The sequence below is a fragment of the Serinus canaria genome, chromosome 3, assembly GCF_022539315.1.
Source record: "Serinus canaria isolate serCan28SL12 chromosome 3, serCan2020, whole genome shotgun sequence".
NCBI lineage: Eukaryota > Metazoa > Chordata > Aves > Passeriformes > Fringillidae > Serinus > Serinus canaria.
This window is the reverse complement of record NC_066316.1, coordinates 47,972,809-47,985,522: the sequence shown is the minus strand read 5'-3', so window position 1 is coordinate 47,985,522 and position 12,714 is coordinate 47,972,809. Positions and strand designations below refer to the sequence as shown.

At 36.3% G+C, this 12,714-nt stretch overlaps 1 protein-coding gene across 1 annotated transcript in view; it reads left to right on the top strand.

Moving 5' to 3' along the window:
* Positions 1 to 7,684: 7,684 nt before the first annotated feature.
* Positions 7,685 to 12,714, top strand: part of ADGB (androglobin) — a 90,013-nt gene continuing 84,983 nt past the window's right edge. Inside the window, exons 1-2 of the mRNA XM_050971881.1 lie at positions 7,685 to 7,698; positions 11,190 to 11,334. Coding sequence (XP_050827838.1) covers positions 7,685 to 7,698; positions 11,190 to 11,334 — 159 coding nt within the window. The remainder of the gene's footprint in view (positions 7,699 to 11,189; positions 11,335 to 12,714) is intronic.

Genomic DNA, 12,714 nt, shown 5'->3' with positions numbered 1-12,714 from the left:
TGGGATGTCTTGTGCAGGGCCAGGAGTTGGACTTTGATGATCCTACTCAGAATATTCTCTGATTCTCTTTGATATTCATTCATTCTGTTCATTCTTTTACCCAGCTTGTTCAGGATGTTTATGAGGCAGATATAATTACTGTAAAAATTTTGTCTAAATCTATGAAAACATAAGTAATGTAACTATTCCTGTGTTTGAAAGAGAAATGGATATTTGCAGCCTGCCTGGGAAAATGTTGCCTTCTAAGTTTAGTATTCTCTTGTAATTGCAAGATAGGTTTTTTGTTTTATTTTAGAACAAAGCTTGCAGTTGCAAGGACAAAAAATGTTAAAAATACTTTGTCTTTTGACTAATGCTGTCCTCCTGATAGTAAATGTGACTTGTTTTTTTATATGTCTCTAATGATCAAAATAGTAAATCAAAACAGAAGTAATAGAAAAAAGAAAAATAATAATTTTTCTTTAAACAATTTGTAAAAAAAATCCTGAAATCTGTCAGTGCTTTCCAAAAAGAATTAGTGTTATAATTTCATTTGTTGTAGATAAATTAATGCAGAAATCCTCTGAGAATAATGTGTACAAACATCTGTGCAATGTATTTTGATCACCTTAAAATTACTTTTCTCAATTTTTAGTGAAATCAGGCTTCTTTTTTTTCCCCCACAAGTGTTTAGACCAGTCAGGACAGTGCATCTGCACCGTGGAAAGTCAATCAGGATTATGGGTGGATATATTGCATCGTTAGAGTGGGACCTCAGAAACATATGGAGAAGGCAGGAAAATTCCTCTGGACTTGCTAGCCAGACTTCCCTTGGGTCACTGCAGGATACTCCCTTGGGTCTCTCTTCATTATTGCTTTCTAATTGGATAGCGATTCCCTCAGGAGCTAGGCAGCTGCTGGAGATGATGGACTGAAGAGCTCAAAAGAACTGCTGCCCTTACAGCTTTTCTGGATTGCACTCTTAGAGGCTACTGAGAATCTGATCTTTCCCAGATTTCAACAGTTATGGTGAAAAGGAGCTGATGTCTTTGGTGGCACTGGAAGAGATTCTGGCTAGTAAGAATGGATAATGAATTAAAATGCTTTTAAATTAATTTGATGAAGCTCTATGGCATCCAGCCCCATCTTCTGCATTAAGTCATCAGCAGCCATCACAATTAGGGTTTGGGCTATTAGGGACAAAAATGAGGAGTTAATGGTCAGTGCCAAGAGAGGCAAGGGATTTAGGGGTAACTGTGGCACAGAGGTCACCAGTGTATATAGGGGAAGGTCAGAGCAATGCTGGAGTACTTTTTAAAGAGGTCACTAACTAATATGTATCCTGCTGGTGTATCCTTAAGGACCAGCAGAGACAGGCTGAAGCCTGCACTGGCTGGAAGAAATTGTTTTTTAGCTGTATGCCTGGTTGATTGCAATCAGTAGCAGGTTGCTGCACCAATGCCTAGGATTACCTAATGTTTGTTATTAAGAATAAATGATGGGACAATAAGAGCAGGAAAAAATAGTGGAATTGCTAGTTCATTCTTCAATTCCCATAGGCCTAGAATAAGGTTTAAGCCATGGCTTGTGAGTGAGGTTTTATCCACTGCCGGCATCTGTTCTTTAGGTTTGGTAGTTTAGAGAATATAGACTGACCAGATTGTTTTTTTGATGTTTTGGGTATTTTAGATAAGCTGAAGATTGAGAATGGTAAGAACTCATGACCTGTGGGTAAGAGCATGGTAGTTGAGCTTGAAGCTTTTAGTGGACCTCTCATGTTGGTTAATGTAAGTTTTAATGGGCACTAAAAATTTACATGGAATCAGAGAACAAGCCTGCAGAAAAGAAACCCGTTGAAGATTATGTAAATACATAGCAACTACATGGGAAGTGCTTGAGCATTATTCTTAAAAATACTTATAGTCTGCAAAATTATTTGACAGATATACTAGATATGCCTTTATGCTCTTTGCATAAAGGTTTTCAGTTGCAGTATTGTTAGAGAAAAAGTGTTGGGCTACAGTTCACTCATTCTCCCAAGCAGTACTCCTGTTCTGTTTGTGGTCTGAGGGGGTAGCCCAGTGGTACATCTTTGACTTGCAATATATGTTGCAAAATGTTTTATCTGAGAGAAAGGGTTGCTGTGTTATGGTAAAATCTCCATTCCTATGGAGGTGCTTATGCTTGTTTTTGACTGTGCATGAGCTGCAGTCAGAGCTGAGTGTGGCTTGGAGGTTATACCTTCTGCTGGAGACTTGAAACAGAGTGAATGTTTTGGACAAAAGACATTGATGATACTAGCCCTGATTTTGCTTTTTTTTTTTTTTAATTAGGTGTACCCATTTAATGGTTAATTCTGCCCAATTTATTGGAAATTGGGCTGTTTTTAAAAATATAATTAGTTTCAAGTGTCATGGTTTGACCCCATCTGGCAGCTCTGACCCACACTGCTTACGAGATCAACCCTAGCAGGATAAGGGCAGGAATCTGGGTAAAAATGCAAACACTTGTTGCAGCTTAATAGGTAAACAGCAGAGCAAGAAAAGGAATTAATTCACTGCTTCCCATGGACAGGCAGGTGTGCAGGCATCCCCATGAAAGCAGGGCTTCATCACACATAATGGTGACTTGGGAAGACAAATATCTCTCTGAATCTTCTACTTCCCTCTTCTTCCCCCCCAGGTTTATTGCTCAGCATGACAACATATGGTAAGGAAAGTCTCTTTGGTTGGTTGGGGTCAAGTGTCTGGGCTGAGTCCCCTCTGGTCCCTTCTCGTGCCCCCCCAGCCTATGTGCTGGTTGGAGCTGTGTGAGAAACAGAAAAAGCATTGACTCTGTGTAGTCACTGCTCAGCAATAACTGAAATATCACTGTGTTATTCACACTGTTTTAATCACAAAACTAAAACATATTGCCCCCTACAAGCTGCTCTGAGGAAATTTACTTCAAACTTAGCTGAACCCAGTACAGCTACTCACTGGACTTTACAAGGAAAAGATTTGAATGAAAAATTTTAAACTGTCACTGCATTCATAATCTGCTTTACAATTTTTACTGGTAACATATTACAAGATTTTATACTCTCACTACAAGGCTGATTTTTGGTAACTTGTTGGGCTCTTCTGTCTCAAACAGCTCAGTTCAGATCCTTTCTAACCAAAGCCATTTAAGGCTTCATGAGACTCTGTGAGTGGTGCATCTGGAGCTATTGTTGCTCATCTCCAGTTTGCAGCTACTGTCCTGACAAAACTGAGGATGTTTTGACATCATGGTTTCCTTTAGCATGCTGTTAATTGCAATCCAAAGATAAAAAATTGTTTTGGTATGGATGCCTGTCTGTAGCCTTTTGGAAGGCATTTCCTGCTCTCTCAAATAATTTAGGCACAACATAAATCTGTGATGGCCCAGGATTCCAGAAAATACAGCAGCATTACTGAAGGGAAAAGTATCTATGTACCTTAAAATTTAGCCATCTGAAACGCTGAGCGAGTGGTACCATCCTGTAGATACATACTTTCCTCAGACACAGCAGTGTTAGTGAATAAATGTGCTGTGATCTTAGGTTCATGATTTTTCTTCAGAAATTATTTATTGCATCATTGACCATCTGCGAGCTGTAGTACTGTACTATTGTATTAATACCTAAATTCTAACCTGACTAAAGCTAGAGATGTTCCTGAAGATTCTGCATTGTCTTTCTTAAGCTGGAAAGAACCACTTTTCTTTTTTTTGCTTTTTGTTGTCTATTTGTTGTAAGTAACTCATATTTCTGAGAGTAGTAATTTTGTTAGTATCACAGAAAAAAAAAAAATTCTAATTTAGACCTAGAATTTCTGACCAGAAAAATTAGGCTCTTGCTTTTGGTACCTGTGCTTCATTAAACAAAATTTTTTAGTGTGTAAATGCAGTACAACTTTGGATAGTCAATTTTTTGTTTCTTTTTTTGATACTTTTTTTGGTACTCCCTTCTACTCTTAACTTTCTTTTTAGTTTCATGCCTTGTGGTGAGATAATGTATTTTTTCCCCCAGGTAATTGTGAGAAGCATACTAGAATAGCATATAAACTGACCAATAAGTTTAATTCTTATTAACTAGATTACATGTTAATTAGAAAATTATGTATTCAAATTAATTTTCCTAGTTAATTCTAATTAAAACAAGGAACCCCTGAGAGCTCAGCTTATTTGATCTGTAGATTTCAAACTTCATGGACTCATGGGCATGAAAATATTAAGTAATTTACTAGTGGCAATATCACACTAAATGCTGTACTCCCTACTGATTTTAGTTTTAGGTTTTTCTTTCCATGAAACTCAAAGCACTGTCAGAAAATTTTACAGGCAAACACTCCATGAGCCCTTGGTTGGAGATGGTAAATCAGAGTGTGCAAGAGGAGTTTTGACTTCTATTGCAGTGAACAGTGTAAAGAACAGTGTGATGGAGAAAAGCAGCTTTCAGCAGAACTGCATGGCAGAAAATGTACTGTCAAAAGAAAAATACTAATAATTGTTCTTTGAAACTAGAAAGCATTCTTAAATTATAATGTTAGAGACTCAGTTTGCCAGGGATTATTTATCTATTTAAGAAGAATGGTCTTTATCTTCTGTGAATTCTCTGTAACCAACATGGAAGAAATGGGATTTCCTGATACTCTTAACAATGCATGCAAAGTGCTTTTTAAATGAGTTGGCCTAAATCCTCAGAAGTACTGGTATGCTCTGCCATGCAGAGGCTTTTAGCTCTTGGTTAATTGTTCAGGTGCCGTACAGAAGGCACAAGAGGTTTTTACAGAAGCCAACAAAGAAGCAATGCTCTGCAGTTCATATTCTTCTACTTGATACCTGAGTATCTAACTTTAGTGTCAAAAGCAATGTCAATTTATAAGCTTGTAACACTTATTCATTTGCTGCTAGTTGGAAGAAGAGCAAATTGATCAGACAAAAATTTGACCTGCAAATTGGATGTAGATGTTACTTGCTCTCAAATCTGTGACTTGGTGGAAAACTGCAAGATACGGCTCGAAGCCCTTGCTGTCTGTGGCAGTCTGTTCACTTGGCCTGTCACCACCACCTTTTGAAACCAGTTAACCTCAAAGGATTTGGAGCAGCTAACAATCCCACCTGGAGTGCAACTCAGAGTCAGCCATACCCATCTTGGAAAAGTCCATCAGATATCTCTTCTTTTGGCTGAGACTGGCACCTGAAAATGACCGGAAAAGACACTTCTCATTTCAGGCTCTTGCTATAACATTATCTAGGTAGTGTATATCATATTTCCACCTGTAATACTGGATAGAAAGCCCACCTCTGCAGACTGTTTTTATTTCTCTACCTTACAAGGGCTCATTTAAGATCTAGATAATATAGTGTTTCTGCCTTGGCAGGCTTCTCTTGGAATTAATTTTCAAAGTTCCACTCATGGGAATGTAATAAAAAAAAAAATTGAAGGGTGTCTTTAAATGTTTAAGTGACCTCCAGTGCAGCAGAATGTGAAAGACTGTCCAATGAATGACATCCATGCAATCTGATACCTTCCATTATGAAGAATGTTTTTCAAATAAGTAAAAGGTATTTTTCTCCATTCTGTATTAAAAGCATTTTTATAGCAGATCTTTGGCTCCATAGAATCAGGAGCAGAGAATTTTCACTACAGCTGCCTCTCAGCACAGAAAATGATATTCTGGGTTTTCTGGCATTGCTCTTGCAGTCTACAGGGTCTTGGTCTACCATTTGAAAGCAGCGCATACATGATATTGTTTCTCAAGTATATGATGCCACCTGATTTTACTTCTGTCTTTGAGCAGTTTATAAATGGTAGTTTGTGCAATGGAAACTATTCTTCCTGGAATGCAAAAATTGAAGGATCAGGGTCCAAAATTCTAACATTGTACATGAACTTGCTATGAGCATGAAGGTTAAATTTTAATTTTGGAATTCCTCCAAGAAAAAAGAATTTTTTTTTTTTTTGCATTACATAGATTTTGTCACACAAGATAAAACAAATCCTTTGTGATCTATATTAGGTATTCAGTTACTTCTCAGTCTATTTGTCACCAGTTTTTTGAATACATCTTCATTTTTTTTTTCCTAACACATGGCAAAAGTCTATTACTTGATTCTGTGTTTTATATTCAATTTCTGACTTCAAGTTTTTATATAGCAAAAAGGTTTAGTTGGTATAAATGGATCTAAACAGCAGAAGATACTCAATTTTAGCTGGAATTCTAAAATTACAAGGATAAGAATACAGACAATACTTTTAGCACGACAAATGGAATCAGACTGAAAACAAAGAGAGCAAACAAAAAAATTAAAGTTTTAAAACCTACAGGGCTTCTAAACTACTATTTTCTATTAATTTTTCTTACAAGTAATGTCCAAGGCATGCTATTGCGTAAAATTTACACTTAGGATTTGGCACTTAGGGTTTTTCTTCTGCCTCCCCGAATCTGGAAAGCAAACCAAGAAGGAATAACTTGGTTTCCATTAATGTGAAGGCAAATATAAGTGAGAAAACATGTGGACTTCTAGATGGCAATGCTAAATGTGAGGCTAGGTAACCATCTCTCTTAGAAAATGTGTTTGTGTGCCTCCAAAAGAGGCTCATTCTTGACAAGTTACTTAGGTCAGTTTGTCTGACACCTACAGGGACATCAGCTATGTTTAGAAATGAGGACATCACACTTGGAAGCAGTGATCTGAATTGCAGATCTCTTTAAAAATTATATGTCTATAAAGAATAATCAGTTGGTGTTCATCTTTTCTGTCAATCATCACTTTAATTTTCTGGTTTGAACTTGCTTACACAGAAAGTACTCTGTGCTTTTTGGGGAAGAAATCCTACCCTAGTACACAAAAGTGAAATGACAATAAAACCTATTGTCTTAGACTTTTGCAAGCAACTGTGATTGCAACATCGATGGTTTACAATTATTTGTTCTGCCCATCGTACCTGAGCTGCATCCATGGCTTGGGTCTCCCCAAACCTGAGAGCTCTAAGCACATAGACGATTTTGCTTGTGCAGAGAATCCTATAAGTTTTGGCTCTAGTATCCAAGATAAGATTAATGGCAAGGTATTGTAAACTACTCACTCATATTTTGGGTTTATTTTGTAATTGCTATTGTAATTGCTAACTGACTATGCTAATATTAAGGAGAAAACTGTGTTACCTTATTAGCTGCTTATTAAATTGCCTGATTGTGATTCATTCTGTTCTTTCCTGTACTGAAGAATGGCACTAGGTATGAAAGAAAAGAGCAAATCATTTTGCCACAGTTACTGATACTTGGCCAGACTTTCCTGTATCCTTTAGAGATTCTTATGAACTTGAGTGTTACCATGGTTTCTGTTCTGGGTTTCTAAGATATTCAGATGCTACTTTTAAAAAATCGTTTCAGTGATTATAGTTTAAAAGAACTTTCTGCTATAAATAAGGTCTTCAAAGGAGTCTTTTGTCTTTGAAGTTGGAAGACAATAGAGAAATCTTAAGTAGCTTCCCTGCAGGGCAGATTTGGAGAAAAAGTTGAAGCATCTGTTTGTTCTCTGCCCTCTTTTTCCTAATATAAAATCTTTACTGAGGACAGAAGTACGTTTTTTATGACTGTTGAAACAATTCACAGAAAGTGACACTTTTACTGCTTTTGGTGTATTCATGATTTCTAAAGTATCACAAAATTATTGTTGTCTGGTGGTCCAGAGCGACATGAGTATTGGAAGGTGGGAGTATTCATGCTGTTTGAACGTACTTACAAATACTTCTGTAATTCTTGAGAAGACTCCCTTCAGTGTTGCTGGGTTCTCTCTCTAAGGAATGGTCATAGATAATTTACAAGTAGATTTATCTGTTTAGGAAGAAAACATTTGCTTCCTAACTTTCTAGACTCCATTAACCAAGCTGACAAGATCTTGCTTGCAGAATGTGGTAGTGCACATGTCTACAGACTAAATGACTGTATTACTTGAGAGCACATTTCCAGTGGGTTTGTTTCCTGTCTCTGTATTAAATCTGAAGTGTCTGAAAAACTTAGGTTGCAATCTGTCTGCATTTTCACTGTTGTGCTTGTCTATCCTGCCTGTCCCCTCTTTCCTCTCTTGGCACTATATCAATTATACCAGTATTCTTGGAGAAGCTGCTTTAAGGGTCAGAGGTGAATTAGTGCCAACTTCATGGTATTTTATTTGGCAATTTATTCATCCTTTTTCTCCTCTGGGGCTTAGCACAGGATTAAAAGGAAGTCTGCCAGTAAGTTAGTTTTAAAAATACTGTTGTACAATGAACCCATACAGCCTGAGCATGAAATAGCAGTTATTTGCATTGTCCTTGTATCTTACAGTTCCTTTCAAAAAATTCTCACAGTTACATTATTCAATTCTTGTAATAGACAAACTTCTTAATAGTGTTACTCAAATGCAGTATTTTAATTAATTCAGCTGACTTTTTTCATTTATTACTATTTATTATGTATATTTGGAGACTAATTAAATTGCAGTTATTTATGAATTTTCCAAGTCTTATTGAATTTTCATTTCTGAGATGCAGTAGCATTAGACTTCTACAACTTATTTTAGGCATCTCAATCATAAGTAGCATTGTTTCCATGTCTTCCACATTGCTAATGCTGAGGATGCTCTGTTATGCCAAAGTGTGGTAGAAAGTGATTTTCTGTCTTAGTGTAAGCTAAGTAAGTCTTCCATATCTCGTGGTTGCATTTGAAAATTATGCTTTTTTATTATTCCTTTATTGTCCCAAAGCACTCAGAAATCTTATAGCAAGAAATGAGGACAGGCTCTGAGCTACATGGTCTAGTGGAAGGTGTCCCTACTCATGGCAAGAAGGATGGAACTAGATGGTCTCTAAGATCTCTTCCAACCCAAATCATTCTATGGTTCTATGAATTATTGCAATTATCATTAATTTTATTTGTGAATGGTGTCAGAATATCTTTATTATTGGTATCAGTAAGTGAAATTTCCATCCTTCTCTATAAATGTGTAGAAGAGGAAATGGAGATGTAGAAGTAGAAAAAAGATACAAAAACATTAGGAGTAGTCCTTAAATATTTAAAATTGATATGTATGCCATTCATATTTCATCTGAAGTAAGAAAATATTACAAAAATTAGAATTTTAACTTACAAAATTTTTACTATTTGTAAGAAACTGCCAGGAGTTGTATTTAAATCAGTGTTAGAAGTGTTTAGGTTTCAAAATATCACAAATGTTGAATCTGTTGATGCAGCCAGCACTTAGTTTTTCATTGTTCTTCATGCATGTGGTTAGCACAGATGCAAAAGATTCTTTGAAACAACTGGAAATTATACAGAGAAGCTGATAAACACTGCAGGGTTTTTCAATTGCTGGTTAAATATTATTTAAAATAGAATGAAGCATCATTTGAGTCTTCAAGAAAACACTGGAGAAAATACAATGCCATTAATGTAAGATCAAAGGTAATAGAGTCAATTTACAGATGACTGAAGTGAAAAAAATGAAAAAATAAAGCTAAGTATCACTCTACAGAATACATCTTCCAGTTAGAGAAGTAGAAGCTGTGTTTGGGTGGTTTTTGCATAGTAGAAGGCACAGATGGTATTGAATTTTAACAGCTGACTTCCATTAAGAGTTACTGGTAGTGTGGATGAACATAGTTAATGTCTAGACATTGAGAGATCTTTATTTTTACCCATGTCTTTGTCCTTACTATTGCTAACAACTAAAGTGTTATGGAATTATAGAAAAACATTGATTGAATGGTGCATCTAGGAACCACTTAGTCAAACTCCTACTCAAGCAGGAGCAGTTTACATTAGGTTGCTTAGATCCATGTCTATATGATTTTAAAGTGTCTCCAAGCACTGCAGTTACCAAAATCCAAATCAGACTCCAGTCAACTCCCTCAGTACCTTTGCTCCCATTCCAACTAGTCCCATGGAGCTGTGTGTGTCCAGTTGGCTTAAGTGCTGCCAGCTCCTTCCTCTACTGTGGGTAGTGCTTCACTCCCACAGACTTTGTAAATAGACTCTTGGACTGGGGAGAGACAAATTTACAGCAAAACCCAAGACAAAAAAAGACATTGAGTATCTTGGCCTTTCCCATGTTCTTTGTCACTAAGCTGTTCCCCACCCCACTGAGCAGCAGACATGCGCTTCCTTAGATGTCCTTTGCTGCCAATGTACTTATGGGAGCTTTTTTCCTTGTCCTCAACATCCTTTGATTATTTCTACTCCAGTTGAGCTTTTGCTTTTGTAGTTTCACTGCTCTACACTTGAGCAATGCCTCTGCTCCCCCAAGTGACTTGTTCCTGTTTCCACCTTCTGGGTGATGCAGCTTAATAGGATTTTCAGGTGTCATTTGATAGACAACATTTTCCTTAGTCAGACTCAGTCATTTAAGTAGTTTCTTTCGTTTCCTTAGTCACTTAAGTAGTCTGTGTTTGACTTTGGAACATGGTTACACATTTTGTTGCATTTATTTATAGGAACAATGAATGAATATTCTAGCTAATTCAGTTTTTCAGCACTTTGTATGCACTGGAAAGATGAAGGTGCACTAGTGCTACTTTGTGGCTATGAACACATTGTGTATTAGTCTTCTGAAAATCCTTTCAGCCTCAGCAAAATTATTGCCAGGATTGTGAAAGCCAAGAGAAAATAGTGAGGGTGCTGGTAGCACAAGAGCCCTGAGAATGAAACTGCCTGCAGACAGCGCTGGCTGGTCTAGCAGCTCACAGATGCCTAGAAGCAGGAGTCCTTTTCCCCAGGGCACCCTGTATCCATGGCAAGCTCCTTCTGGTTATCTAAAGAAAATAATTCAGAAAAAATGGAAGAACACCTTCAAATGGGTGAGTGAGTTGAACTGAATGATGAATGCTAGGAGTGGCAGGAGAGAAAGGAGAGCCATGTGGCTTGAAGCAGGGGAGAAGAGGAGGGAAGAAACTGTCCTCAAATTCTTTTTTTGTGCTTCAGCTACCCAATTTACTTCAGCAGAAGTATAAATGCATTAAACATTTTGTTGGTTTATACCTAAAAACAACATCAAGCACTTTCTAATGTAAGTTTGCTTATCTTAGTGACAAAAAGTTAACATAGTTAAAGGCACTAAAATTCCTATTACATTAAAAAAAGAATATTTTATAAGATAAAATACCTTCTACTACCCTTGTCTAATAATGCTGTTCATTTTTATTTATGCTATTTTGTGTTTTCTAGGCCATCTTTGCTTTCCAAGGTAGCTGCTTCCAACGAGAATTGGAGATTTCCTATTTGGCCAGAATGGAATGATGCAGATATCAATGCAGAAAAATGGGATACTGGAAAAGCTGGAAAAGAAAAACCTGCAAAAGGTCAAATTTTAGTAAGTTCGTGACACATATTATTTCCACTTCATTTTTTGTACTTGTGTTTATTAGAGTATTTGTCACAACTTCAAAATAATGTGTTACTGATAAATACATTTATTTTCAGTCATATATTTTCAATATGTTTAAGTAGTTCCCTACTAAACTACAGTAATAAACTAGAAACAATTGTGCATTGTTAATTTGCTGCTTTTAAAATGAACTGTTAACCTATCTGTGTGTGCACATTAATGGTTTTAAAAAATACAACCCTCAAATCAATTTCATAGCATAACTAAAACTGAGGATGTGGGGACAGCTGAACTGTTGTAGTATGTCAGGGCACTGACACACTCTTCAGGGCACTGCAGTTTCTGTGGGCTCAAAATGTTTGATGCATCCATCTTTTTTATGGCAAAAATGGATGTTGAAGTACTTTCTTTTGTACACTGCAGTTTCTGGACATGTGAAACACTGTCGGCAGTTTTAGTATGTAGAGGATGATTTGAGGGAATATTGTCATTTTGCAGAAAGTAAGCACCTGCCAGATGCTGAAAATTTTCTGTTTTCCAACTTTGGAATTAATTAAAAATCTCATGGATTTTTGCTCCTTCACACTGGTTATTTTTGCAGAATGTATGGGTCTTCTATACAGAGTAGTAGTAAACTTATTTCTTAAAAAATTTCTTAAACTCAGCATCTTAAATTGAAATTTAAAATGCATTAAATGCCATTATTTCTCACAAATTTTATATGCAAATTTTGCACTGTTAATATATTTCTTCTGAATGTGTCCTTGTGTGCTATGTTTATGTTTCCATATATATTTCTAGTTTTTTTTTTCATTATCCTAAAGTTGACTATATAATACTCCTATGGGGCCAAAGTATTGTTTTGAGAGAAGGTATACATTCTGTACTGAAGACTGCCATTAACTTGTCAAGTAATTAATTTTCCTTTGCGTCCTTCTCTTGTTCCTTTACCACTTTTGGTGTTTTGGGGCTGTATTCAACATTTATCTAGCACTAATTTGTCAGGTCTACCAGACATTATTATCATACATAAACTTCAAATTAACTATATGAGAAAACCTTTCTTCTATTTTAGCACAAGAGATGCTCTGAGTTGTTTACTGGACTCTTCAGTTCTTCAGCTACAAGCTGTATGAAAAATTGCTTCTTTTACATGTTTAAAGGAATTATATGCCAGTCACAGCAGATGAATTTACAGATCTAAAGTATTTTGTAACATGACCTATTTTGATCCAAGCAGGTAGCCAGAATTCAACATCTTATAGATTATTTCATTTGGAAACAAAATTAGTAATGTCATCCAGAACCTTTAAGTACACTTGGAACATGAATATAAACAGTCCTATTTTCTTGTGTGAGTAAAGA